This window comes from Carcharodon carcharias, chromosome 12 (genome assembly GCF_017639515.1).
Source record: "Carcharodon carcharias isolate sCarCar2 chromosome 12, sCarCar2.pri, whole genome shotgun sequence".
Lineage (NCBI taxonomy): Eukaryota > Metazoa > Chordata > Chondrichthyes > Lamniformes > Lamnidae > Carcharodon > Carcharodon carcharias.
In genome coordinates, this window is record NC_054478.1 from 83,384,115 (window position 1) to 83,411,242 (window position 27,128).

Genomic DNA, 27,128 nt, shown 5'->3' on the forward strand with positions numbered 1-27,128 from the left:
GTTGAAGCTAAATTGCCACCCTCTCTCTCATCAAAGCTATTAGACGAGCTCATTGACATTTCATTGAACAGCTTCTTCCGAACTAAGTTCAGTGAAATGCTGCTGGTGATATTTTGGTGTGAGAACTCCAATGAATATATTACTGCTTCTGCAGCACTGAAAGTCTTGTCCCCATTTAGTACAACCTACTTATACAAGCTGGATTTTCAGCCATGACATCAATGAAAACAAAGTACTGAGCCAGGATGAACACTGAGCATGATATCTGTGTGTTTGTTGAATATACCTCTGTGTCTTAAGAGTTGTTGCTTAGCATCAGCAATTAAGTTTCATATTAAGTAAGTAAAACAACAACTATAAGTATCTGTTTTAATTGCCTAATAATTTTATGAAGAAAAATACTTGTGTTAGAGGGAATTTTTATAACATGGGGGAGAAGCAAGAAAAGTGGAGAATCCTTGATCTAGGCCCTGGGAGCTTTAAAAGAATTCCCATTCTCAGGACTTTGTTTATAATAAGTTAATTTGCAGCAACATGCAATAATACTATGGTAAGTTTGATAAAGAAATAAAATAATTCTGCATTGCAGAAGAAACTAATGTATGAAGCAAAATAATAGTTCTTGAAAAATAAGTACAGTTTTGGAGTGTTGTACTAGAGCTGAAATTCAGCTTCACCAGGACAAGCCAGCAAATTGGCCATGCATGCAGTTTGCATTGGCACTATGAATAATGGGGTGCAACTTGCCATAGACATGTGACCTCAATTCCTTCACAATGAGGCTTGCACTGGCCAACATTGCACTTTACTGTTGCCTGATTTTTTTTTCCACAAAATATGGTTGTCGTAAATTGAGTGCATGTGCCTATGTCCAGTTTCCCATCCTGCACTCATCCACAGTGTGAAGCCTCAGTCACCAGTGGTTGCTTCAGTTGTTACAATTTTCACTGAAAATTAGCTTGGGGCATTTTTTAGGGGGAAAAAAAAGCAACCTGTTTATTTAAGACGTTGGTGAACACCTGCAGGAGCAAAATGATTTGAAGCAATGATCATGTCCAATCTTGATTTCTATTTCAGTTGCATGGTATGTAGACCAGAGCTTCCAGGTAAAAATGGTGACTCATACAAACCATTGGCTCATACCCAACATTGCCTTGGGCTAAAATAGACTGACACTCAGTTCAGTAGTGTATTTAAGCTGCAGGGAAAAATTATAGTTCAAATCTGCACTAGAAAGAAGGCAGGAAAAGCTGTTCTCTTTGCTAGGTACATAGGTTCCACGTGAAATTAACTGAATTCTGAGTAGATGTAAGCCTTAATTTGATAATAAGTTATTAGAATCGGTTGGAGAGGGAATGGTCTCATGAAGTTCATGTTAACACCACTTATTGGATAAAGTAGGGTCAAGGAAGAATTAGTCAGCAAGCAGATGTGCTAGACTTTATCTGGTGTTTATTGCCAAACCAAATATCTGAAATGGGAGAATATTGAATTCCTTGCAGTAACCCCTTTTCAGGTGGATGAGCACAAATAAAACTATTAAAAGTTTGAGGACAGGGGTTCAAAACTGATTTAAACGATATTTCTCACTTTACAGTGTTGAAATATGTTGCAATTGAATTAAGCCATTAAATTGCATCAATATCCCATTCTTAAAAAATTAATTAAATAACCACATTCCATATAAAGTCACTTAAAACTGAGCAGCTACTTAGTTCTACAGGCAGTACCTACAGCATTAGTTTTCATAAATAAGCAGCAGTACATTGTTGCAATGCTCAGTCACTGTTTCCCTGGATCCAAATTAACATTGACCATGCTTGTAGAACAGAATAATTATTAAATATATTATTGGTATGATTAAGATAACAAGAATTCCCAAGCTTTATGATTTCTTTTAGCTGCAAGTATATCCATCTGGAATAAGAGGGTAATAGCTGATTACGCTTGTGTGCATAATTGGTTGATACCACTTCTGCAGTGCTAGTTACAGAAGGTGCTTTTGGCATAACAAGGTTTTATTAAGATTTGGTTTAGAAACTTTTTTTTTTGAAGAACAGATACCCCAGAAGATCATTTAAAAGTAGAGTTTTTGTGGCTGACTTCCTTTTCAATAGAAGGCTGCAGATTAAAAATAAATTCACTGTTTTAATCCTTAGAACTCATTTATAAATTATCTAAAATTCTTTGGCTACTTTCTTCTCACCATAATTGTGCATTCTAAGATACAATATTGGCATTGCTTTTAGTACCGCGCTGCTCGTTGCACTTGTACTATTCAAAGATTCAGATAAAAATAGGCAGAAGAAAGATGGAGTTTCCAGGGCTTTAAAAAATTGCTCTAATTATTCACCAGTATGTTTCTGTCAAAGCTTCCATTGCATGCTAGGACTCAGAACTAAAAGTGACTCCAACTATTATACATAATTCGGCTCCTTAATTGGCAAGAACGAGGTGAGAAGTGGGATAGGGGAAATCCACAGAGACTAATGGGGCACATATCAGTGACTTCATCAGTACAGAAGTCCCCTAGGTGATTGAAGTCAGCAAATATTTCATCAAGAGAAATATCAAGGAGCTTCATCTGTAAAACCCAGTATGCATGATTATTGAGCAGCTTATTTCAAGAGTTTTACATAAACTATATATTTATAGAAAAGAGAAGGAAATGATTGATGCTAATGCTACAGAATTATGCAGCTGAATGCTACACACATAATAACATAGAACATTTGAAGATAAGGTCAGCCAAGATTGTGCTTCCAGATGTAGTTCAAACAAGAACAATAGGACTACCAACTTCCTGGTAAGATTTTGATGTTGAAACTGTACATTTTCTTCTTGTAAATTTTTAATTTCTTATAGTTTATGTTTTCCATTCTAATAAATACTTCAATAAAAATATTTTAATGTCTTTTATAGAGTCCCTGTTTTAACTAATATTTAAACTTGTCTGCTCTCATTTGCCCTATTTTTGGCCAGGCCAATCAAACAACAGTGAAAAGTCTTGTACCTCTTTTGGTTGGGATGAGCAAGAGCATTTCTTCATGCTTTAATTGTATTGCCTCCCATCATTGCATAGGTTACTTCTACAAACAATTCAGAAGAGTCCTTGGAATTGCGTTTTTTTTTACAGTTTAGAATTAAAGCTGTCTGGCAATTATCTGGTGATATTTAGTTCAACTTTTAGAAGAGGAATCAAATTATTTAGAAGGTAAATGTGACTTGGCAGAAACAAAGTTGATAGCACTTGGGATAGCACCTTCTCTGGGAAGATATGCTAGAGCAGTTAGTGACCTAATCTACCCAACCCCTTGCAGCTGGCAGTTAAAAATTCTGAAAATAGTTTTTTTTAAACAAAAACTCGCAATGTGTTCATGAGAGATGCAGTACAGAAATTTCCCCCATTTGATGTTGGACAAACCTTGTTCATCATTTGAAACAATAAGCAAATTTATTTACAGAGTTTTGCTCCTTGATGGATGACAGACCCTGTGAACACATAACAACTGCCAAGTAACTAAAATAATTAATAAAAAAGGTTTTGCTATCCTGGGTTTATTAAGGAAATTTTACACAGATATTAAGGTTAGTGAAGATGCCCTCAAAGGCATAAGGCGTTAAGATTTGTATATGAGAATGATCCGAGATAAGGAGCCAACAAAAATCTAGAGAAGGGTAGAAAAAAAAACCCAAAACACATTCTTACATATCCTACTTTCTCCTGATTATCTGTGTTGATGTTTCCCCTTTCTTTCACTCTTTCCTTCTATCTCTTTCTTTCTATCTCATGCACATGCACACTTTCTCACTGTAGATTTCATGTTTTCCTTTTGAGTGGGTGACACTGAAGGGGAAAGGTACACTGAAGACCTGGGATCAGATGTACTGGGGAATGATGCACTGTTGTAATTGGGGCTAATCGCACATGCAAACAATAAGTGTGTGGCCCCTGCATATCACACAGCAAGTGAACAGCTTTGTTCAGGAATGATAACACAGTTTCTAAATCCAATAATTAAAATTTAAGTATTAAATACAGTTATTTATGTATATATTATAAAATGATTTTTTGCTTAAAATAATAAAATTTCCAATAACATTAGTGGTAAAACAAACTTTCTTTGTTTCAAACTAATGTAAGGGCTTCTGTGGAGTGCAAGCAGATCAAAATCAGGTCACAAGTCCAATGGATCATGTATATATGGAGAGGAGGCAGCAAATACATCGGCAACGCTTTGACATAAGACAAACGTAAATACAGAGGAAAGCTGTACTGCAATTATGAAACAGAAAGTGAAAAATGAGGATCAACTGGTCAGACATTTGGGATCAATTCCCTTGCTTAATAAAAAAGGTCAGAAATGATTGTGAGGAATATTAAGAAATAAGAAAATGGAGCTACTATTGAACTTTTTTTTTAAAAAAAAAGCTTGGGTGATGAAAAATAGATGCAATGATGTGTACATCTTGGAATATAAATCAGTGAATGGCCATTTTTAGGCAAAAGTGCCGAGGAAGCCCAATGTAAAAAGGGCTATGCAGGCAATGGCTAACACAAATTGGAGCTCCAGAATCAGGCAGGCTCGAAGGGAAATATTGAACTATTTCAAACACAAAATAGGTGAGTCTTTGGATAAATGTAATGATTTTGTAGTGAGTTATTTAATTTTTTATGCACTTATTGTGCTAACAAATCCTTGGGCCATGAAGAAACTGAGATGATAGCTGATAGCACTTTCAAAAGGCATCTTGAGCTGTTTATCAGATGCCTTTTTCCAAAGTTTATTGCTTTTCTTACTCCTTGTTAGTTTATTGAAAACTTTTCCTACCAGGTTATTCAAATTTGAGGCATTCCAAATCATTCAATTAACTTTGATTTGTTATTTTTTTTTCTCAATATACTAAATCAAATTAGGATTCATTTTGTCCCATTGGGAATTGGTGAATGTGTTTGACATTCTAGGATTGTAACACTGCATGACAATTTTCCTCACACTCTGGATGGGTGTTCTTCAAAAGACTTTTAATTATATAGATATGTATATTGCACAAAACAAGTCAGCAGTTAGTACATTATATTTCTCAAATGAGATTAAGCATGAACCTTGAAATTTCTTCTGTTTATGTTGCATTCTCATTTGAAGGATCAACTGTGATACTGTGTGTAAGTTTGGATAGAGGGAAGTGAGACTTAACAAAAAAATGGTCATTAAAATGAGGTTAATCAGTGCTGAACAATGAAATACTTTCACCGTTCATTGTTTCCTGGGTTAGATCATCTACTGCAGATGTAAAGCAAAACTATACTCTATCCAAACAAACAAATTTTAACCTCCATCTCAAAACATTCTCTAATGCAACAGTATGAGTTTTTTTTTTCATTCCTGCATCAATATGTGACCTTTCTTTATTCTTTCACGGGACATGGGTGTCACTGGGTAGGCCAGCATTTTAATTGCCCATCCCTAATTGCCCTTGAGAAGGTGGTGGTGAGCTGTCTTCTTGAACTGCTTCAGTTCATGTGGTGTAGGTACAGCCACAGTGCTGTTAGGGAGGGAGTTCCAGGATTTTGACCCAGTGACAGTGAACTTGTGAATTACCAATTTAAACTATAAATTAGGGGATGGCTTTGTGCTTACAAGGAACTAGATTGAGAGTGTCCAAACTCATTTCACAAGGAGTCTCTAGAGCCAACAAATAAGTAACTCTTTCATCCTATCGTATGGGTTGTATTTGAACTTGGGTCTTAGGTGTGAATAACCAGCATGTAGTCCACTATGTTGCCATTTCCTTGAGAGATAGAAACATTGTTAAGACCTACTGATATAAACATTTCAAGCTATTTATGCATTTTTGTTGTTTGAGGCGATTAGTCAACATGTACATATATGCTGCTTGAGGTCCAACTGAGAGATGCCTGCTGTATTTTTATTCAGAAGGTAGATGTTTCTGGCATAATATCCAATCAATAATGTGATGGACTTTTCTTGAGCACTAGAAATAAAGCCACAAAAATGGCCTGAACTGGAATGTTTTAAAAACAGTCTGGATAACTTTCTGTTAAGGAGTGCTTACGTTTTGTGGAGAGGAAGTAAAACTGGAAACTGTTTTCTGGGCAATTTTATAATGGCTGTTTGGGAAAAAAACAGGTCACTACTACTGATTACTCACTAAAGCAATAAAAAGTCAAAGTGGATTCAACAATGATCGATGGATTTCATTGGCCAGAATTTTTCGCTCAGCATAAAATAGCATGTGATGACACTGGGTGAGCATCCTGATGTCATCACGCACTTGTGTGACATTTCACTTGGGCGCGAGCGGGAGTCAGAGCTGTGCCCGCCATCAATTACGAGGCCAGTTAAGGCCATTAAAAAGGCAATTAAGCTTTATTTTATGTTGCCCGTGTGATTTCGCACTCGTCGTACAGGAAGGCGAGTAGCCAACGATTTTAAAAAGCTTATCCAAGTGTGGGATAAAAAAGGTCAGCAGCATTTCCTCTGTGAATAGTGAGCAGTTTTGGAAATAGTTTGCTGCTGGTTGCTTATTGGTACTTGGCAGCTTCTTGTCTGTTCATGGCTTCATTCTTAACATTTCCAGGCTTCATTTCAGGTCTCCTTGGTGTCTCCAAGAACTCTGGAGGATTCAGACCGCGTTGACCCTTCCAGGTATCAGACGGCCTTTCGTTATCCTGGTAATGGGGATTGTGGTCTCGGCTGGTGGCACCTCTGAGGAGGATGAGAGGGGCAGAAGGGAGAGGAGGCCAGGTGTCCCAATGCAGCTTCCAAGGGAGGGATCTGTGGGAGGAGAGGTGCAGGCACAAGGGGCACAGGGCCAGCAGGTAGTCTAAGGCGGAAGGGGCCGCAGAAGACGCCACTTTCCTGCCACCAGGATTTACAGGCGGCGATGCAGCTATCTCAATATGTCTGTGGTGCAATGCCGAAGGAGGATCCGCCTCTCAAGGGAGACTGTGACCTCCATTTGTCTGATGATTGGGCCTGAGATCAGCTCCAACTGCGTGGGTGGACACCCCATGTCAGTGGCTCTGAAGGTCACAGTGGCCCTGAATGTCTATGCCTCCGGCTTTTTCCAGGGGTCAGTGAGGGATCTTTGTGGAGTCTCCTAATCAGCTGTTCACAGTTGCGTCAAGCTGGTGACAGAAGCTCTTTTCAGGCTGGTACTGACCTTTATTCTTTACCGTACGGACGAGGCCAGCCAGGCTGAGTGAGCCAGAGCCTTTGCAGCAATTGCTGGGGTCCCCCCCATCCAGGGTGCCTTTGACCGCACACATATAGCTATCAAGGTGCCAGCGGGTCAGCCGGGTTCCTTCGTCAACAGGAAGGGCTTCCACTCCATCAATGTGTAGATAGTGTGTGACCACAGGATGCAGAGTTTGCAAGTCTGTGCAAGGTGCGCTGCCAGCTCCCATGATGTGTACATCCTGAGACACTCCCAGGTGCCAAGGCTCTTCCGTGCTCCAGCCCGACTGGATAGGTGGCTGCTGGGTGACTAGGGCTATCTGTTGAAGAGGCGGCTCATGATGCCTGTCCACCACCTAAGAACAGAGTCAGAGCACCATTGCAACAGGAGTCATGCCTCCACAAGGGTGGTGGTAGAGAGGACCATTGGTCTTCTGAAGATGTGCTTCCAATGCCTGGACCGCTCAGGGGGTACACTACAGTACCCCCCAGAGCCAGCTGGTGGTTGCATGCTGCGCTCTGCATAATCTGGCACTGGTAAGGGAGGACCCACTGGAGGAAAAGGATCTTGACACAGCTGCACAAGCCATGAATGATGGTTTTCACTGTGAAGGTGAAAACACTGAGGGTGTAGAGGCAGATCTTGGTAACGTCCAGGGAGGCAGGGACACCAGGAATGTCTTAATCCAATGCTCCTCTAGCTAGACTACCAAAGATCTGCTACCACCTAATGCCAGGGCTGCCGCCTCCATCCCGAATGCCTGAAATTATTATCATTTGCACCCAAAGTCCACTCAATGCCTGTGCAATAAAGTGTCCAGCCACTCACATCCAGCATTACATATTGGCATACCCTGCACCAGAAAAGAAAAACTGGTGAAGCATACTCAGGTCATCAGAACCAAAGAAAATTTAATATTATTGTCGCATTAAAAACATAATGAAATTACCATTACTGGTGTTGATGTCCACACCAGCAGACATATAAACCAAACATGAACAGAAAATCACCCGTGAACTGTCCCTCTTGCGCTCATGATGCCTTTAACTTACGCTTCCAAGTGCTATGTCTTGGTGCCCCCACCCCAACCCCCACCGCTGGCATCGGCATTGGAGGCAGCCTGCTGACTTGGCTGTCTTGATGACCTTGGCGGTCATCCTCTGGGCAGTGGAGCCTGTGCTGGCCTTGTCTGGGAGGGAGCGGCCAGTGCCATGGCTGGAATCTCCCAAGTTATTGCAGCCTCTGGCGGAGGTGTGGAGGAGCAGCTGCCGTCATCCAGACCATCCTGAGAGGAGCCTGGAGAGATGAGAAGCAGCTCGTGCGCCAACATGAGGGTGCTCTGGACTTCCCTGCTCACCATTGATGGACAGGCATCTAGCTGGGATATTGGGTGCCTCATCCATCTCCCACACTGATAATGACCACCTGAGCTCGTTGTCTGTGTGAGGGCTTGCAGGTCTGGGAGCAATCCCAGGAATGCCTGATTCTGCCCCTGGCGCTGCCTCTCCATGAGAGTCACCACTCTCTCAATGGAGGAGACAGTGCACTCAGCCATGAGGGTCAATGCAGTGCTCATGCTCCGCATGGATTCCTCCACAACAAAATCCATGGCACACAGACCCTCATGGATCTCCGCCTAATGGACAACTCCAGAGGCTCATCATCTGCCTTCGACTAAGCATCCTACTGGTCCTCAGCACTCTTCTGACTGCCGGCGCCCTGGGCACTCTCTGCTTCCACCTGCACCTCAAGCGAATGTGAAGTGCCCTTACCAATGTGCACCGATATTCTAGCTGCTGATCTAATGTCCACTGGGGTTCTGGTATCAGCGCTGGTGCCTGGTTCAGAGAGCGGGTGTGACGCAAGTACAACTGACGCCCAGTGGCCCTCCAGCGTCAGGGGTGGCCCTTTGGGGTCCAGAGAGTAGGTGCATGCAGGCGGATCTAAAAGGGAGAACAAGGACATGTCATTAGTTAAAGTCATCACAATGTCACTGTGCATGCCAGGTACCCTGGCGAGAAAATAGAGATCTGCATCATGGTGCCACTGTCTTCTAATGATCAATAGGAACTCCAGCTTTGAAGCTCCTATCAATGAAGAGACCACTCTAGAATGGTTGCACACTCTGAAACTCTCCCCTCTGTGCACTGCAATCTTACCCTCGTTTGGCACTCCCGCCTCTCCACGCCCAGTTGTACATGGAGTGTGCTGGCTTTCTAGCTCCAAGGCATCCTACTCAAACCTGGTCAGCAGCAGCAGATTGGGCAGGCCTCTGCCTGTCTGTGACCTCTCCAATTGGTTATGGCTTGTCTTCTGAAACAGCAGAGGAACATTGATTAGTCCACTCTGTACCTGCAGCGCAATTGCAGTCAGCTGAGGAACACCTCGCAGGGCACATCCAAGTCGTGGTCCTTGAGGCGCAAGGCACTCAGTACAAGCAGCCAGGGTGCACCCCCTTGGCCAGCTCCAGCATCACTGACAATTGGCACTCAGACTGTGGCACCCCTGAGATCCACAGGGAAGGCAGCCACACCTTAACACTTCTGCACACTGACCCACGCCAACGCAGTTTTCACCCTTCCTGAGTGCAGTGGGTCATTGAACCTCTTCCAGCACTGCACCTATGTGCGCCGCACCACATCATGGCTGCTAACCAGCGCTGCAACCTCCTCCCATCTCTGGGGACAAGGGCGTCCCTCCTGGCAACCACCTTGTCCAAGAGGACCGTGAGGCACTCATACAAAAAGCAGGGGAGCGAGTGCCCACCCGACCTGCCCCCTCGCCCGCTGTGTCCAGCCGTACTCAACTCCATAGCTGGAATGTTGAAGATGCAGAGGAGATGTTCTTCCATGGCAGCCTTCCAGGGGCTGCCTGGGCTGTTTCTCAACCGGCCAATGGACCCTGCAGTCAACAGGCAACCACCTCCGCCCGCCCCTTCCCGACCAGTGAGGAGCGTGTTTCACGCTGGGCGGGCCTTAATTGGCCCGCTAGTGTGAAATCATGTTTGGGGGCTGATCGCGGGCAGCTGGCCATTTCCTGGCCCCTCTTGGGCCCGCTGACTGTGCCTGCTTGCCAACCTCAAAATTCTGGCCATTTTCTTGCAAGAATATGATATGAAAGAAACACTAGATTATAAACTGCACGCTGGAGCAATTCAGTTTAAGTGTTTCTCCCATGTAAGCTGATTATTAAAAATACTTTAGAAATACCTGATTCTCCAGCTGTGCAAAACTGAACCTGGAACCTGAAGTTAAACGAAGAAACTACATAGTGCTGCAACTTTCAGTGAAAAAATTATTTCTAGCATAGGAAGCTCTATTCCAATGTTTTTCAGATGTAAACCATCTTTCTTACCCATTTGAAGGGGCATTGTTAAACATTTAAGGCTTTTAAATGGTGTTTTGGGGTGGGGGTCAGAGGGGAGGGCATGAGAAGTAAGAGGAGAGGGGAAGTAATATATTGAAAGTGCTAGTGCTAGTCTAATTTTACAAGCTTTTGAAATTTTGCAAGATACATACTTAAATTGTAGAAAAACATAATAAAATGTGCACATTTTCAAAGAAAATCTTTCTGCGTTATCTCCAAAATTATATACAGCAATTTCTAAGCTATAATTCTGCATGATTACACCCTTTGTCGAATCATTCAATTGAATTGAAAATAGATTTTTGTTTCCCCAGAATAAGCAACATGCGTTTTATTCTTCCACATTAACATTATATACAGTTTATCCTTCCACTGGAAGGGCCAGTGGGTCCATGTGTACAGTTTAAATAATCTTTACATGCAATTCTGACACACTTTATAAACCTAATTGTGAATGTACCATGCATAATTGATTGGTGCAGGGAAAAAAATCTTCTTTCCAGACTTTCTTTCTTTGTTTCAACCCAGCCAAGATTTTGAAAATTAAGCAAATAATCATGTTAAATGGCATATTTTTTCAATCATTATCAGATTAGATACCTGGTCACTTAATGTGTAAAGTTTTGTTGGTAATCCATTTTAGTAAATTGCTAACTAACTGTTATCTTATTTTGTTCAAACCTTAAAAATGTTAATAAGATTACTAATTTCTGTATAAACTTTTGCACGGGCTGAATTTTCAGGTCTTGCCAAGGGCAAGAACAGGGGTTGGCTTGCGTGTTGGTTTCTCGATGCCCTTTCACCAGGGCCGCAGGTGATAGGTCCTGCAATCCCACCTGATCCATTAAGAAGGCTAATTAAGATGGTTAAAAAGCTCATTGAGACCCTGTTAAGGGGAATGTTGTGATTTTCATAGGGGGCACAGGCTGCACATGCTGTCTGGGAAAGATAGATAGCTGAATGGAGGTGGACACACAGTCATGGCCTCCCCAGGGAATTAACTGACACTGATGAAGAGGTGAACAGCACAGCAGGGGACTAGCCCATTGAGGGACAGGTGTCATTGACTCAGCACAGGTGGCAAGGAGAGAGGGCAGGTAGCTCTTGGACAGTGCAGGGGTTGCTTGTAACAAAGGCAATGTAGTAATTGTGGAGGACTTTAACCTTCATTTAGACTGGACCAATCAAATTGGCATGAGTGGTCTAGGAGATGAATTTGTGGAACGTTTTTGTGATAGTATCTTGGAGCAATACATTGTGAAACTTACTAGGGATGAAGCCATCTTAGATCTAGTATTGTGTAATGAAGCAGGGTTAATTAGTAATGTTGTAGTAAAAGATCCACTGGGAAATAGTGATCATAATACCATTGAATTCCATGTTAAATTTGAAAGTTTAGAAGAATGAGAATGTGACTGGGATTTTGGGCGAGGCCTGAAAATCCTGGTCATTGTTTCCGCTGGTCGGGAAATCTAAAATGCAGGGACACAGTCTCAGGATAAGGGGCCAATCACTTAGGACTGAGATGAGGAGAAATTAATTCACTCACAGGGTTGTGAGTCTTTAGAATTCCCTATCCCAGAGGGCTGTGGATGCACCATCGATTAAAACCTTTAAGGCTGAAATAGACAGATTTTTGGTCTCTCAGGGAATCAAGGGATATGGGGAACAGGCAGACAAGTGAAGTTGAAGCCATGCTATAGAATGGCGGAGCAGACTCGACAGGCCATATGGTCCACCAATGCTCCAACTTCTTGTGTTCTTGTGTCATCCTTCTGGCATCACAGGGGCATAAGAGAAGGGTAGAGCAACCAAACAGAATTGAAGGAAGCGGGTATTTGAGCACAAGGAAGCTGCAGCTGATAATGGAGACATGACTCTTAGATTTTTGGCCCACTGGCGACGAGGAGCAACACCCTCTTCAGGGAAGGCATCGGGAGGGCAGGGAAGAGGGACGAGGGGCAGAAGACAACCGATAGGATAGGATCTAATGGTGAAGAAAGAACTACCTGAAGGTGATTAAGCCCCAGTGCCCCAGGAGACTGCGACTCTCCAGGCAGATGGTCACAGACTTCTGTGCCCGGGTTATGGAAGACCTCACAGCTGACAGCACTGCTCGATATGCGTTGCCAGTAGCAGTCAAAGTCAAACTTCTTCACTTCTGGCTCCTTCCAAGGATCACTGTGGACTTTGCTGGCATCTTGCAAATGGCTGCACAGCCCTGCATCTTGCAGGCCAGTGCCCTATTTGTGGGAGCAATATATTCAGTACATAATGGTTGGGACCTCATAGGCACAGAGGGCAGTGGATTTCGCTGCTGGATTCGGCAAGTTGCAGAGCATCATTGATTATACCCATGTAGCCATCGAGGTACCTTTTGACTGGCCAGGAAGGGCTTGCACTCCCTCAATGTTCAGCTGTTCTATGACCAAAAGAAGAGCTTCCTCCATGTCTGTACTTGTTTTTCCGGCAGCTGCCATAACTCCTTCATCTTCTGCCAGTTCATACGCTACAGCTCTTCACTCTACCCCCAAAGTTTGTGAATAGATTCTTGGGGATGAGGGATATCTCTTGGAGGGATATCTCTTGAAGCGATGGCTACTCGCCCCTTTACAAGAGCTTGAAACAGAGGCACAAAGGTGATATAACTCGAGCCATCTTCTCACAGTGACTACCACTGAGCAGGCCATCGGGCTTTTGATGATGTGGGTCAGTACCTGGTGGCACTCTGCAGCGCACTGCAGCAAGGATCATGCTCATTGTGGTGGTCTGCTGTGCTCTCCATAACATGGCCAGAGAGTTGTGAACCTTTAGAGGGTGAGGTTTTGGAAAGACACAGCTCATCAGAGGAAGAGGAGGAGCAGGATGTAGAAGGGGAGGCAAAGAAGGAAGATGTAGAGCACTGAAATGCCCTGGCTACAAAGGGAGGTGGCTGGGTCCAGGGTAGGACCTGAGGATCTCGTCAGGACACCATGAATTTCAGGGATCATCTGATTCAGGCACTATTCAACTGACCCTGAATGAAGGGCATGGTTTGGAGCTCTGTCTGAGCTGCCTGTGCTAACACTTCTATTGAAGATGCAGCCTGGAGCATTTCAACTCTTAATAGCAATGAAGGTTGTACATCTGCTGAGCAGTTTCACTAGTACTGTTAAGGAACCTTTGCTGTCCTTCACCACCTCATACCTGTTCACTTGTCCCACCATTAATAAAGGAGGCTCACACATCTGGCTTCAAGTGCCATTCTTTACTTGGTGCTCCTAAAGCAAAACAGTGCACAGTCACAGAAAAAAGACACCTAGTGACCTATTTAGTGCTCCATGTGATGCTGTTGGATCCCTTCTGGACCATTTCTATGTGGTGCTCCCCTTGTGGCCTCAGATGAGGTAGAGGCAGTCTGCTCGCTTGTCTCTGCTTGCAGCTGAGATGCATGTGGCGGTTGACCTCATCAAGCTGCTGCACCTAAATCATTGCAGGGTCAGCTTCTGTCATGGGAACCTGCCTCACAGATGCTCCCACTGTCAGAGGGGCCAAGGGGATTGAAGATGACGTTGCTTCCTGAGGGGTAGCCCCCTCATCCTCCTCGGTTGCTGTCTCAGCCCTTGGCTGGTGCTCCAGATGGCTGGAGGGGACCAACAGCTGGAGCGCAAATCGCATTCCCTCCAGATATTGCTGCACCATCAGTGCCACTGACCCTCTTCCGCGGCTACGTTCGCTGCCGGATGTCCCTGGAGAAGGAGCACGCGGTGTCTGCTGGCACTCTTGAGGCCTTCCGTGCTCGGTGGGCACCGCGGGGACTGGGGTGTTTTGTTGACCCCTTTAATCACATTTTGATTTAAAGTTTGTAAGTTTCCTTTAAACTTTGTTCTTTGTTTTACAGCTGACCTGAATTAGGGGCTGTGCCTGATTTATCCCAATTTTGTTGATTTGGTTTTCATTTAAAAGATTATCAGTGCCACTGACTGGTCCAGGCTACATAGTTTGGCATGTATCTTATGAACATCTGTGCATAGTTTGTGCATGCACTCCCATGTGCTGCCACATAGGGGTCTCCATCAGATTGACCACTCTCCCAATGGAAGTGCTCATGTACTCAAAGCCCTGAGTCACTGTGGTGCACATGAGCTGGATGGAATCCTCCAGTCTCAGTCCATGACACTGCACTGTCTCAGGAAACTCGACCTCCACTTTCATCAACTGAGGCTGCAAATTGTCTGCCAAACCTGTCTCCATGCCAATTAAGGGGCACCCCTGTACAATTCAGGGCTGATTGCTGTTTGCCCTCGGGGGCGAATTTACAGCCAGGAAGCAGCCCCGACTTCCAGATCCCGCCCTGCATGTTTTTAATGGCAATGCAGAAATTGGAAAATCTTTCATGGTTCCATTAAAGATGCTATCATTTTGAACAAGTAAATTGTTTCTAAACCTGAATAAAATATGTAACTTGGCTAACATTCGTTTAACTGCAGCAAGCACCGATGAAAATGAATGCCAATGAGTGCAGATACCAGATTTGAAACATAGAGGGAAGTTTATATTTTCATTATTCATCAGATGGACGGTGGCCGGAACTAATTTTCGTTGGGGCCTCATTAGATTAATATTAGTGAGCTGCCGGTGCTGAAGGACCGCTGGCCGGCAGATTACTGAGTGAGTGTGGGAGCAGCTTATCTCGAAGCCGAGTACAATTGTTGCATTAAGGGAAAGGGCTGAGGCAATACTGGAGCGGGGGTGGGGGGATGATATTGGTGCTAAGGGGATGATGCATAATGCTCCTGACTGTACAAAAACAGTGAGTAAAGTGCATTGAGTTTTTTTTTTCTGAGCTGTGATCCTTGTAAGGACAACTGCCCTGCGCTCAGTTCTACCAGGCGGATCGCCCAGTGGAAGATCAAAATTGCTTCAGGCTCCTAAATAAGGTGTAAGACTCCGGTTCAGATATTTTAAGGAGTTTCCCGCATGCTTCAGTGCGGGGTACTTGGCACCTATTTCGAGGCTCACTCAAATTGTGTCAAGTAGACCTCAGTTGAGGAGACTGGGTAAGGATTTATTTTCGTTATCTCGCTACCCTCCTGTTTACATTGAAAAATGGGGTATGCATTGAGGCAGATCTTCCCTCCATAACTATATTGTGTGAAGTGAAACTCTAGGTGAAACGAGTCTGATGTCTCACTTCAAACTATTTAACAGCTGCTTTTAAAATTATATAAGAGGAAGATTTTTGTTAATAAACTATTTGTTTATGGTGCGTTCTTTCAACAGAAAACGATCCCAAGGTTTTGGAACGGCAAGAACAGCAGCAGCCATCATATATCGCACTAAGTTATATCAACAGGTATACATTTTAGATTTTACCCCAAAACGGAATTTTGAATCTGTACTGAGCAACACAGCTTACAAGATATTTTATAAAAAGTAGCTTCTTAAATATTTCAATTGCCTTGTGAATACACTTGAAGGACCCAATTCATATATTTGCATATAATAACTTGGTTTGTTTATATAATATGCAAATAAAAATTACATGCAGATTTATATTGCTGCAATCCATTCAGTTCAGTAGCTTTTTGTTAAATAGTGTTTGTTTGTTTTCAGCATATTATTTAAAATCTATACACGGTAACCTCCAGTCTAAAATCTTAAATATTGTATTTTCTAAACCTGACTTACAGCATTTTTTTTTCTATAGGCTTCATCTACCTATGCTTCTATGTTGAAGTGATCACTATTTTTCTGTTGCTAGCGATATACCTGACTTGGAAACAGTTGATATTTTTGTGAAAACAGGCTCCTAGCTATTATTTTGGCTTCTTGTTTGATTTGTAACTGTCCAGCTAAACTGATGAGTATTGGTATTGAAATTAAATCAGAAGCTTGAAAGAAAGCTACAGGACTGGCAACTACTTTTTGCATACTAGAGGAAAACTGTGGAATGCAAATCCCTGTTTGGCAGAAAGGATTGATGGGGTGATGGGGAGGGCGTTTTCCCACCTGTTTATTCTTTGTAAACAAGTTGGTACAATGAGAAATTTTTAGTTTTCACTGTTGAATAGGCTAGGGAGGGAATCTAGCTCCTCTGCCTGAAAGGAAAGACAGTTTGACAAGAATATAATTTGGAAGGGAATGTTATTTCGCGTATGCAGTGCAAGATATAACTTGCTATAACTACTTACACCTTCCTCCTTATTTTTCATAATTCTAATTGTCCTGTGTGGTATTTGTCTTCAGACTATGTTCTGGGCATAAGCCTTCTCCCAGGTCTCTGCTCTTGGCGTTCTTGAACTGGGAGCTAAAAGGCCTGCAAAAACCATCAGATATGACTTCTCTTAATATTAAGAGGGGTCGTGAAGAAGAAAGTAAGACTGGCAAAGAAAGAATATGGGAATAGAATAACAATGAACATAAAAAGGACCCAAAATTTTTGGATGGATATATAAATAGTACAAAGGTAGTAAGAGGTGGGTTAGAGCCTTTTAGGGACAAGGAATGATAAATGTTTAGAAGCACAGGGCAGAACTGGAATATTTGATGTGTACTTCATATCGGTGTTTACTTAGGAAGAGAATGCTAACAAAATATCGATAGAAGTAGAGATGACAGAGGTAATATATGGGGTGAAAATTGATAGGAAAGATGTACTCGAGGCTGGTATGCTTAAAGTGGATAAGTCGCTTGGTCCAGATTGCTTGCACCCTAGGTTGCTATAGGAAGTGGGGATGGAGATAGTGGAAAAGCTTGCTATAATCTTCCAACCTGCCCTGAATATGGGGGAGATGTCACAAGATTGGAGAGTGGCAAATGTAACACCATTAATCAAGAAAGGGTATATGGACATTCTTCATCAGGTTGAACATCTGTAAGGTTCTAGAAACAATAATCTGGAAAAAAAACAGGCACTCAGAGAGGTAGGAGTTAATTGAGGAGAGTCAGCAGGGGTTTGTAAAAGGCAGATCATGCTTGACTAATGTAATTGAATTCTTTGATGAGGTAGCAGAGAAGTTTGAAAGGAATGGAGTGGATGGTGCTATATGTATTTTAAGAAAGCATTTAATAAAGTACCACATGGAAGGCTGATTAACAACATTAAGGCTCAGGGAATTGGAGGGTCAGTGTTGGCTTGGATAAAAATAGGCTTAAGGACAGAAAACAGTGAGTTGTGGTAAGTGGTTGTTTTTCTGACTGGGGTTGGTGGGCATTGGTGTTCCACAAGGTTATATACGTAAAAATGACATGAATATTGGAACACAATAACATTTCAGAATTTGCCATTGATACCAAACTTGGAGGTGTGATTGATGGTGAGAATAATACTAAGCGACTACAGTAGGACATAGATAGATTAGCAGAATGGGCATTCAAGTGGCAGATGGAATTTAACATAGAGAAATGTGAGGTGATGCATTTTGGCAGAAGGAATAGGGAGAGGCAATATAAACTAAATGCCAGAGTTCTAAAGAATGTACATGGACAGAGGGACCTGGGGGGTTCATGTGCATAGACCTTTGAAGGCGGCAGGACGTATTGAGAGAGCAGTTGGCAAAGCATCTTGGATTTCATAAATAAAGGTATTGAATACAAAAGCAGGGAGGTTATTCTGAACCTGTATAAAGCTCTAGTTAGGCCACAATTAGGGTATTATGTCCAGTCCTCGTCACCACGCTTTATGAAGGATGTGAATGTCCTTGAGATGGCGCGGAAGAAATTTACCAGAATGGTTCCAGGGTTGAGGGATTTTAGCTAGAAGGTTAAATTGGAGAATCTGGGGTTATTTTCCTTGGAGCAAAGGAGATTGAGAGATTCGATAGAGGTGGACAAGGTTATGATGGGTTTATATAAGGCAAAGAATAGCTTTTCTCGTTAGCTGATGGGATTAGGGGACATAGATTTAAGGTTTTTGGGAAGACCTACAGGGGGATGTGAGGAAGAACTTCTTTGCACAGCAAATGGTAATGACCTGGAACTCTGCCCACAAGGGTGGTAGAATGGTGACTATGAATGATTTCAAAAGGAAATTGGATGGATATTTGGAAATAAACCTGCAAGGCTATGATTATAAAGCGGGGGAATAGGGCTGATTGGCTCTACAGAAAGCCAGCATGAACTCAGTGGGCTAAATGTCGACCTCCTGTGCTGTATTTCCCTCACCTAGTTCCTATTTAGAGATGCTTAACTCTGTCGACTCTCTATCTAGGACTGAGGCCTTATAATGTGGTGAATTGCGAAAATGAGCCCACTTTGCGCCATATCATACCATACCTCACCAACTACACTGCTTTGCTTACATGCTTATAATAGGGGGAGGCAATGGTGTAGTGGTATTGTCGTCGGCCTAGTTACCCAGAAACCTGGGTTTGAATCCTGCCATGGCAGGTGGTAGAATTTGAATATCCCCCGCTCTACCATGACCATCCAGCCATGGGATAAAACCTGGTTCAATGAAGATTGCAGGAGGACATGCCAAGAGCACCACCAAGCATACCTAAAAATGAGGTGTCAACCTGGTGAAGCTATAACACAGGACTACTTGCATGCCAAACATTATAAGCAGCAAGTGATAGACAGACTAAGTGATCCCACAACTAACGCATCAGATCTAAGTTCTGCAGTCCTTTCACATCCAGTTGTGAATGGTGGTGGACAATTGAACAACTCATTGAAGGAAGAGGAGGCTCCACAAGAATCCCCAACTTCAATGATGGAAGAGCCCAGCACATTTGCTACAACTTTCAGCCAGAAGTAGCGTCTGGATGATCCATCTTGGCCAGTCTTCAGCCAATTTGATATCAATATTCCAGCAATGGTACTGAAAACTTGTGCTCTAGAACTTCCCGCGCCCCTAGCCAAGCTGTTCCAGTACAGCTGCAACACTGTGTGGAAAATTGCCCAACTATGAGCTGTACACAAGAGGCAAGACAAATCCAACCTGGCCAATTTCACTGGACTGTCAATAAAGTAACAGAAGGCGTCATCAACAGTGCTATCAAGCGGCACTTGCTTAGCAATAACCTTCTCACTGACGCCCAGTTTGGGTTCCACCAGGGCCACTCAGCCCCTAACCTCATTACAGCCTTGGTTCAAGCATGAACAAAAAAGCTGAATTCCCGAGGTGAGGTGAGAGTGACTGTCCTTGACATCAAGGCCACATTTGACCAAGTGTGGCATCAAGGAGCCCTAGCAAAACTGGAGTCAATGGGAATCAGGGGAAAAGTCTCCGTTGTTTGGAGTCATACCTTGCAGAAAGGAAGATGGTTGTGGTTGTTGGAGGTCAGTCATCTCAGCTCCAGGACATCACTGTAGGAGTTCCTCAGGGTGGTGTCCTAGGCCCAACCATCTTCAGCTGCTTCATCAATGACCTTCCTTCCATCATAAGGTCAGAAGTGGGGCTGTTCGCTGATGATTGCACAATGTTCAGCACCATTCGCGACTCCTCAGATACTGAACCAGTCCATGTCCAAATGCAGCAAGACCTGGACAATATCCAGGTTTGGGCTGACAAGTGGCAAGTAAAATTCATGCCACGCAAGTGTCAGGCAATGACCATCTCCAATCACGTCCATTGATATTCAATGGCATTACCATCACTGAATCCCCCATTATCAACATCCTGGAGTTACCATTGACCAGAAACTGAACTGGACTGGCCATATAAATACTGTTGCCTCAAGAGGCTAGGAGTCCTGCGATGAGTAACTCACCTCCTGACTCCCCAAAGCCTGATCACCATCTACAAGGGGCAGGTCAGGAGTGTGATGGAATGTTCTCCACTTGCCTGGATGAGTGCAGCTCCCACAACACTCAAGAAGCTTGACACCATCCAGGATTGGCTCCATATCCACAAACATTCAGTCCCTCCATCACCAACACACAGTAGCAGCAATGTGTACCATGTACAGGATGCACTGCAGGAATTCACCAAGGCTCCTTAGACAGCACCTTTCAAACCCATGACCATTACCATCTAGAAGGACAAAGGTAGCAGATAGATGGGAACACCACCACCTGCAAGTTGCCCTCCAAGTCACTCACCATCCTGACTTGGAAATATATCACCATCGCTGGGTCAAAATCCTGGAACTCCCTCCCTATCAGTACTGTGGGTGTGCCTACGCCACATGGACTGCAGTGGTCAAGGGAGGCAGCTCACCACCACTTTCTCAAGGGCAACTAGGGATGGACAATAAATGCTGGCCCAACCAGCGAAGCCCACATCCCGTGAATGAATTTTTTAAAAAATTCTGTGTTTTTTCATTTAATGTATTAAACCATTTTGAAAATGGTAAATTTCAGGGGAAAAAAACATACACGCAGTTTCAACATATGTTGTCTTTCGGAAGTGACATTGTGAGAGGTCTTACTGGTGCATGCCCAATGATTACTAACAGTTTTGTCTAAAAATATAAATTAGACATTTATAGCTGGAAACAGTGATGCTCAAGATACTTGGAATTTATTTTTTTGAGGGAAGTTGCATCTTTAAAAATAGTAGCTGAACTGAAAGTATCTCCCGGTCAATGTGAAGCATTGTTATGTACCTTTTTAATCCATGTCTGGAAATCACAATCTCAATGATTGGTATGCAAGGGGTGCAGATATATATAACATCAAGTGTTATAATTTTAAGCAAGCTATTTGTTCAGTTTTGATCTTGTTTTGTAGGCTTAACTGGGAACTGCACTGCATCAGAATTTGTTCACACACTTGTTAAATATTGTGTTTTCATAAAAGTTTTCAAACTAATGTTTGATGTTGGTGTACTATTCAAATCAGTTAGACAAATAGTTTTGAAATAGAATTAGAGAAATGTATGAAATATTCGCAAAATTAACATTGAATTATTAAATATATGCAAATTATTTAATCATATCAACATTAAATAGCACTGCAAGGAGTTTGATTTTATTTTCTAGACCAGTTGGACACATTACATTATTTTTGAAAGGCCATTTGAGTGGCTCGTTTTTAAAATCTGTGCGCATGTGTTGTAGTAAGACTGTAAAGTCAGAAGTCAGTCATTAACTTGTCCATATTATTTACTCCACAGAAAAGCATTGTGCTTTATGTATTCTTGTATTTCAAACTGCAGGAGCCTTCCTTTCATCAGCTTAAACTGCAAGTGAACAGTGGCAGCTTTCCAGGTGTACTTTGCAAATTGGGGTTTAAATGTGGAACACATCAAATTAAAATTCAATATTAATTATTTTGTCTTGCTGCAATTCTGAGTAGCTTAAAGCAGCAAGGGTAATCGTCTAATTCATTGTATGTGTCTCAGTGAGCTTAATCATTATGTCAGTTCCTTAATAAAAGGTTATTATAGAAACAAAGATCCCAATTTTACATATGGTAGGCATGGGAGAATTACAGAATCTAGTCTCTAAGGTAGACTTGAGCATTCTTGACAAATGACGCCCATGCTGTGATCAGATACTCAACAAGAAATCTCGTTATTAACTAGGCCTGTATAGTTAATTAGCACTTGGGCTTCAAATTTTAAATCTGGCTTGAGATATATAATTTATCAAAAGCTGTAGCTTGCTGTCAGACTCCTATAATAAGTGTACATTATTGATGAATTGAGATTAAACTAAGATCGAAGAGAAATTGGGCTGTAGTTTGAAATTTGAAAGGTCTGATTTCAATGTTTACAGTGCTAATTTGGTATTTTGGAAAATAGTTCCAGTCCCTACATGATGAACAGCTGCAGAACTATTTTTTTTTTCAAAAAGGACCCCCTTATTTTGTTTATTTCCACTCTCTTCCTTATTTATTCTGTGATTGTCATCACTTTTGCTTATCAAATGGGGCTGACTTTCTGCACAGAACATTTTGCTTTACAACTTTTTTTCTAAACATGGATGAAGCAAAAAAAGTTAAACATTCACCAGTTCTGATTTCAAGCTTTTTTAAAAAAGTTTTTGAGAAAAGTTTGCGCAAAATTAGGATTGAGTGCTATTTTTCTAGTTGTAGAAACAGTGGGATATAGTGCAGCCAGCTTTTGGCACCAAATGTTTCTCTCATTCTCCAGCAGTCCACTCAGTATGCCAGTCACAGTAGGATCTGAGAAGTATGTATTTATTTGTGGCATTGATTTCACGGAAGTTTTGCAGTACGTATTCAGAGATGGGTTAACCAGCCAGAACTCAGCTAGGGGCCTATTGATGTTTATGTTGTAGCAGCCAACTCTTTTAGTTTGCAGGAGATTCGAGTACTGTAGCTGGATGTCTAGTGAGAATGACTGCCTCCTGCATGTACCACCTAGTTAACTGTTGGTGGAAACATGTATTACCAGTCACTATTAGAATTTCAGACCGAGCATTTTAAAGTTCAAGATATAAGTGGGAAAGGCAAATTCTTTTATAATCCTTGGATGCTTAAAATGACTACTCTGAGTCACCTTTGTTTTGAATTTGAAAGTTTAGAAAGAGCATGGGGGAAAGAGCACCCATACAGTTTGTCATTGTCTTTCAAAATTCTATAAATGCTGTGCATGTCTTTTAGTTTCATTTATGCAATAGGTCTTACAAAGCCTACTTACTTTTACTTACTGAATGGTAGCCTTCATGGGAACACTCTGAATTTGGGGAAGATAAAACTTTTCAGGGTGATCATCTGAATTTTTAAAAAAATTGGTGTATATTGATTTTGATGCACTTTAGCACAGTCATTTAGAGTCTTTGTTTATGTGATAAAAGGAGCTGAAAATCTACAACCCTTCCAGTACAGTCCTGATGGAGCTACAGTGGGAATGTGCCTGAATGGCCGGATTTACATTACTGACACTTGTTCCCAGCCTTGCATGGGAGTCCCTGCATGGCATTGTTGGGGATGGAGTAACAGCGTGCTCAAACTTTGCCTGTGACAAAGGGGAGGGGGAATTTCCACATCCCTGGCCTCTTGGTCAGTAAGGAATGATCGGCAGCCAGTACGCTGGTGAGATTATTTGTGTCATGGCACCAAATGGCTTCAAATGTGAAGGTGGCACCTAAAATGTGTCCATAGTGGCATGTGTACACAACAGGGCCATGCAAATCAAAAGACTTCTTTTGACTGCCAACTTGACACATAACAGGATTCCTGGCAGGAGGTGGTGGCCTGGCCCTGTGGAGTTTCAGTTCCATAATGTTTTGGAGCTGAAAAGCTTTTGCATTCCGTGATAGATAACATGTCTCCCTTCAGATTTTCTTGCTGCACAGCATGGTACTCTCCACTGCACCTTAAAGTTCCATCTTTTGCCATCTTCATGTTTTTTTCTCATGTAGTTCAAACAATGCCCAGCTCTATTGATTTGTAATTAACCACAGCCCCACAGCAATCACTGTCATCAGATTAATGTGCAGCATCAAATCATGCGCGAGTCAAAGTTTCCTCCAACTTGTTATTGGAAAGACTGAAGCCACCTTGTTCAGCACCCACCTGAAACTCTGCATTCTTAGTCTCAGTTTTATCCCCCCTCTCTGTCAGGCTAAACTCAACAATGTGCTACCTCAGTTTCTTTAAGGCATAGCTGGGCTTTAAAGCTTCAAATGCTATCCATCATTAGAACTACTCCACTTTCACAACATTGCCCACTTTCACCACTTAACTGTTGCTGCTGTTGGATCCTTTATCCATGCTATCACTGATGACATGTTTGATGACACTGTATAGGGTAGAATTTGGCAGGCCTATCTTTGCTAGTCTGCAGAACACTACCTGACATAAACTTCAACCCAACTAAAACTCTCCCACCTGCATTCTGTCCCTCACTAAATTCACCTCGCTCATCACCCTTGTCCTCACCAACTTGTATTGCCTCACCACACCCCAATGCATTCAAAATCCCCTGTCCTTGTTTACAATCACTGCATGGCTTTGCTACACTCATCTTTGCAACCTAACAGAGTTCAGACCACTTGGAAGTACAATAGTTATAGATTTTGATTAGTTGATTTCCAAAAACCTATTGGTGTAACTAGTAGATGTAACCAGTTGGGTGGATAAAGAAGAACCAGTAGATGCAGTATAGTTGGATTTCTAAAAGTCAATTCGATAAGGTGCCACACAAAAGGTTAGTAGACAAGTTATGGGCTCCTGGAGTTGGGCATAATTTATTAGCATGTATAGAGGATTGGCTAATGGACAGGAAGCACAGAATAGGGATAGTGGAGCATTTTCAAGTTGGTAGTCAAGTTTTGACTAGTGGAGTGCTGCAAGGGTCAGTGCTGGGGCCTCCATTATTTGCAATCTATATTAAGGACTTAGATGAAGAGACAGAGAGTGATGTATCTAAATTTGCTGACAAAAGCTAGCTGGGAATGCAAGCTATGTGGAGGACATATATGAACATATGAATTAGGAGCAGGAGTGGCCATTCAGCCCCTCATGTCTGCTCCACCATTTGATAAAATCATGGCTGATCTGATTGTGGCCTCTACTTTGCTGCCTACCAACTATACCTTTTGACTGCTGTGTCAGTCAAGAATCTATCTAACCTAACCTAACCTTAAAAACATTCAATGACCCTGCCTCCACTGCTCACTGGGGAAGAGAGTTCCACTAACTAACAACCCTATGAGAGAGAAAAAAAAATCTTCTCATCTCTGTCTTAAATGGGAGACCCTGTATTTTTAAACTGTATCCCCTAGTTCTAGACTCTCCCATAAGGGGGACATCCTCTCAGCTTCCAACCTGTCAAGTCCCCCCAGGATCTTATATGTTTCAGTAAGATCGCGTCTCATTCTTCTAAACTCCAGTGGATACAGGCCCAGACTGTCCAACCTTTCCCCAAAGACAACTCCTTCATCCCAGGAATCAGTCAAGTGAACCTTCTCAGAACTGTCTTCTAATGCAATTATATCCTTCTGTAAATAAGGTGACCAAAACTGTATGCAGTACTCCAGATGTGCTCTCACCAGTGCCCTGTATGTTGAAAGAACTTTTCTACTTTTAAATTCCACTCCCCTAGCAATAAACAACAATGTCCCATTTTCCTTTCTAATTACTTACTAACCTTTTGTGATTCACGTACCGGGGAACTCTGTACTGTAGAGTTCTGCAATCTCACTCTTTTGAAATAATATGCTTTTCTATTGTTCCTGTCAAAGTGGACAAGTTCACATTTTCCCGCATTATACTCCATCTGTCAAGTCTTTGCCCACTCACTTAACCAAGCTATATCCCTTTGCAGACTCCTTGGCCTGGATTTTCATCACCAAGGCGGGTAGTGGGTGTCAGGAAAATTCCCAGCTTTGCGTGCCTGCCTTGGGCGAAAATGCCTGCAAAAATGGGATCTTTATTGCCAGGTGGCAGGTGCAGGCTTCAGTCTAGCTAGCTGACCTGGAAAAGAGATCAGAATAAGCCACAGGGGCTTTTGACTATGACCAGCTGCACCCTTAAAAGGTGTTCATGAAAATCGCCTGGGAATGGGGCCAGGAATCACTGAATCAGCACATGCCCACTATTTTTAAAGGCTTCCGAGTCATCCAGGCCCTTATGTCCTCTTCACAACTTACTCTCCTACGTATCTTTGTGCCATCAGCAAATTTATCAACCATACATTCAGTCCTTTCATCCAAATTATTGATATAGTTTGTAAATTGTTGATGCCCCAGCACTGATTCTTGTGGCACTGCACTGGTTACATCTTGCCAACGTGAAAATGACCCATTTACCCCTACTCTGTTTTGTGTTAGCTAACGAATCCACTATCTGTGTTACTATGTTATCCCTGACACCATGGGTTGAATTTTCTCCCCGTCGGGGGCAAAGTTGAAGGGCGGGCGTGCACAGGTGCACTTCCGATTGGCGTCCCTGATTGGGGGTGCGGCACCATTTTACGTGGTCGGGCCAATTAAGGCCCCGCCCAGCATGACATCCGCACAGAAGCGCTATGCGCTTCCTGTGTGAGTGGGGGGAGGGGGAAATCCCAAAATCGCGAATGTGCTCCTTTGCGCATGCGCACGAAAGAACACACTCATCTCCCTGAGGCTGCACTTAGCCTCAGGGAGATTGGCCCAAAATGTAATAAATCTAAAAATAGAAAAGTAAAATTACCCTAACATGTCCCCTCATGTGACAATGTCACATGAGTTGGGACATGTCCATAATTTTTACAAAAACTTTATTAAAATTTTTTAAAAACCTACATGAAACCTCATCCCACCCGTGGATGAGGTTTGATGCTTTTTCTAGTTCACGCCAGGGCTCCTGGCCTGCCCGCCGACCTTAAGGTTGGACGGGCAGGTCCTTTAAATTATTTAATTGCCTCTATCAATGGCCTCAATTGGCCATTGACAGGTCGGTGGGCATGCAGCTGATTTAGCTGCACCCCCACCTTCCTGAAAATCTAAATGAGACACGGCGATGTCGGGAGTTCCGCCCAACATCACCACGCGTCATGTTACGTGTTGGCAAGCTCCCAACGTGCCCCCGCTCGACGACACGTAAAATCCTGCCCCATGTGATCTTATTTTGTGTAGCAACCTTTGACGTGCCACTTGGTCAACTACACAAGTACACAAAATCTATCGGTTCCCCTTTATCCGTGTTGCTTGTTATTTCCTCAAAGAACTCTACTAAATTAG

General features: G+C 42.7%; 1 protein-coding gene across 1 annotated transcript in view; it reads left to right on the top strand.

Moving 5' to 3' along the window:
* Positions 1-27,128, top strand: part of LOC121285087 (juxtaposed with another zinc finger protein 1-like) — a 131,876-nt gene that overhangs the window by 95,637 nt on the left and 9,111 nt on the right. The window contains exon 2 of the mRNA XM_041201217.1: positions 15,832-15,904. Within this exon, the coding sequence (XP_041057151.1) occupies positions 15,832-15,904 (73 nt within the window). The remainder of the gene's footprint in view (positions 1-15,831; positions 15,905-27,128) is intronic.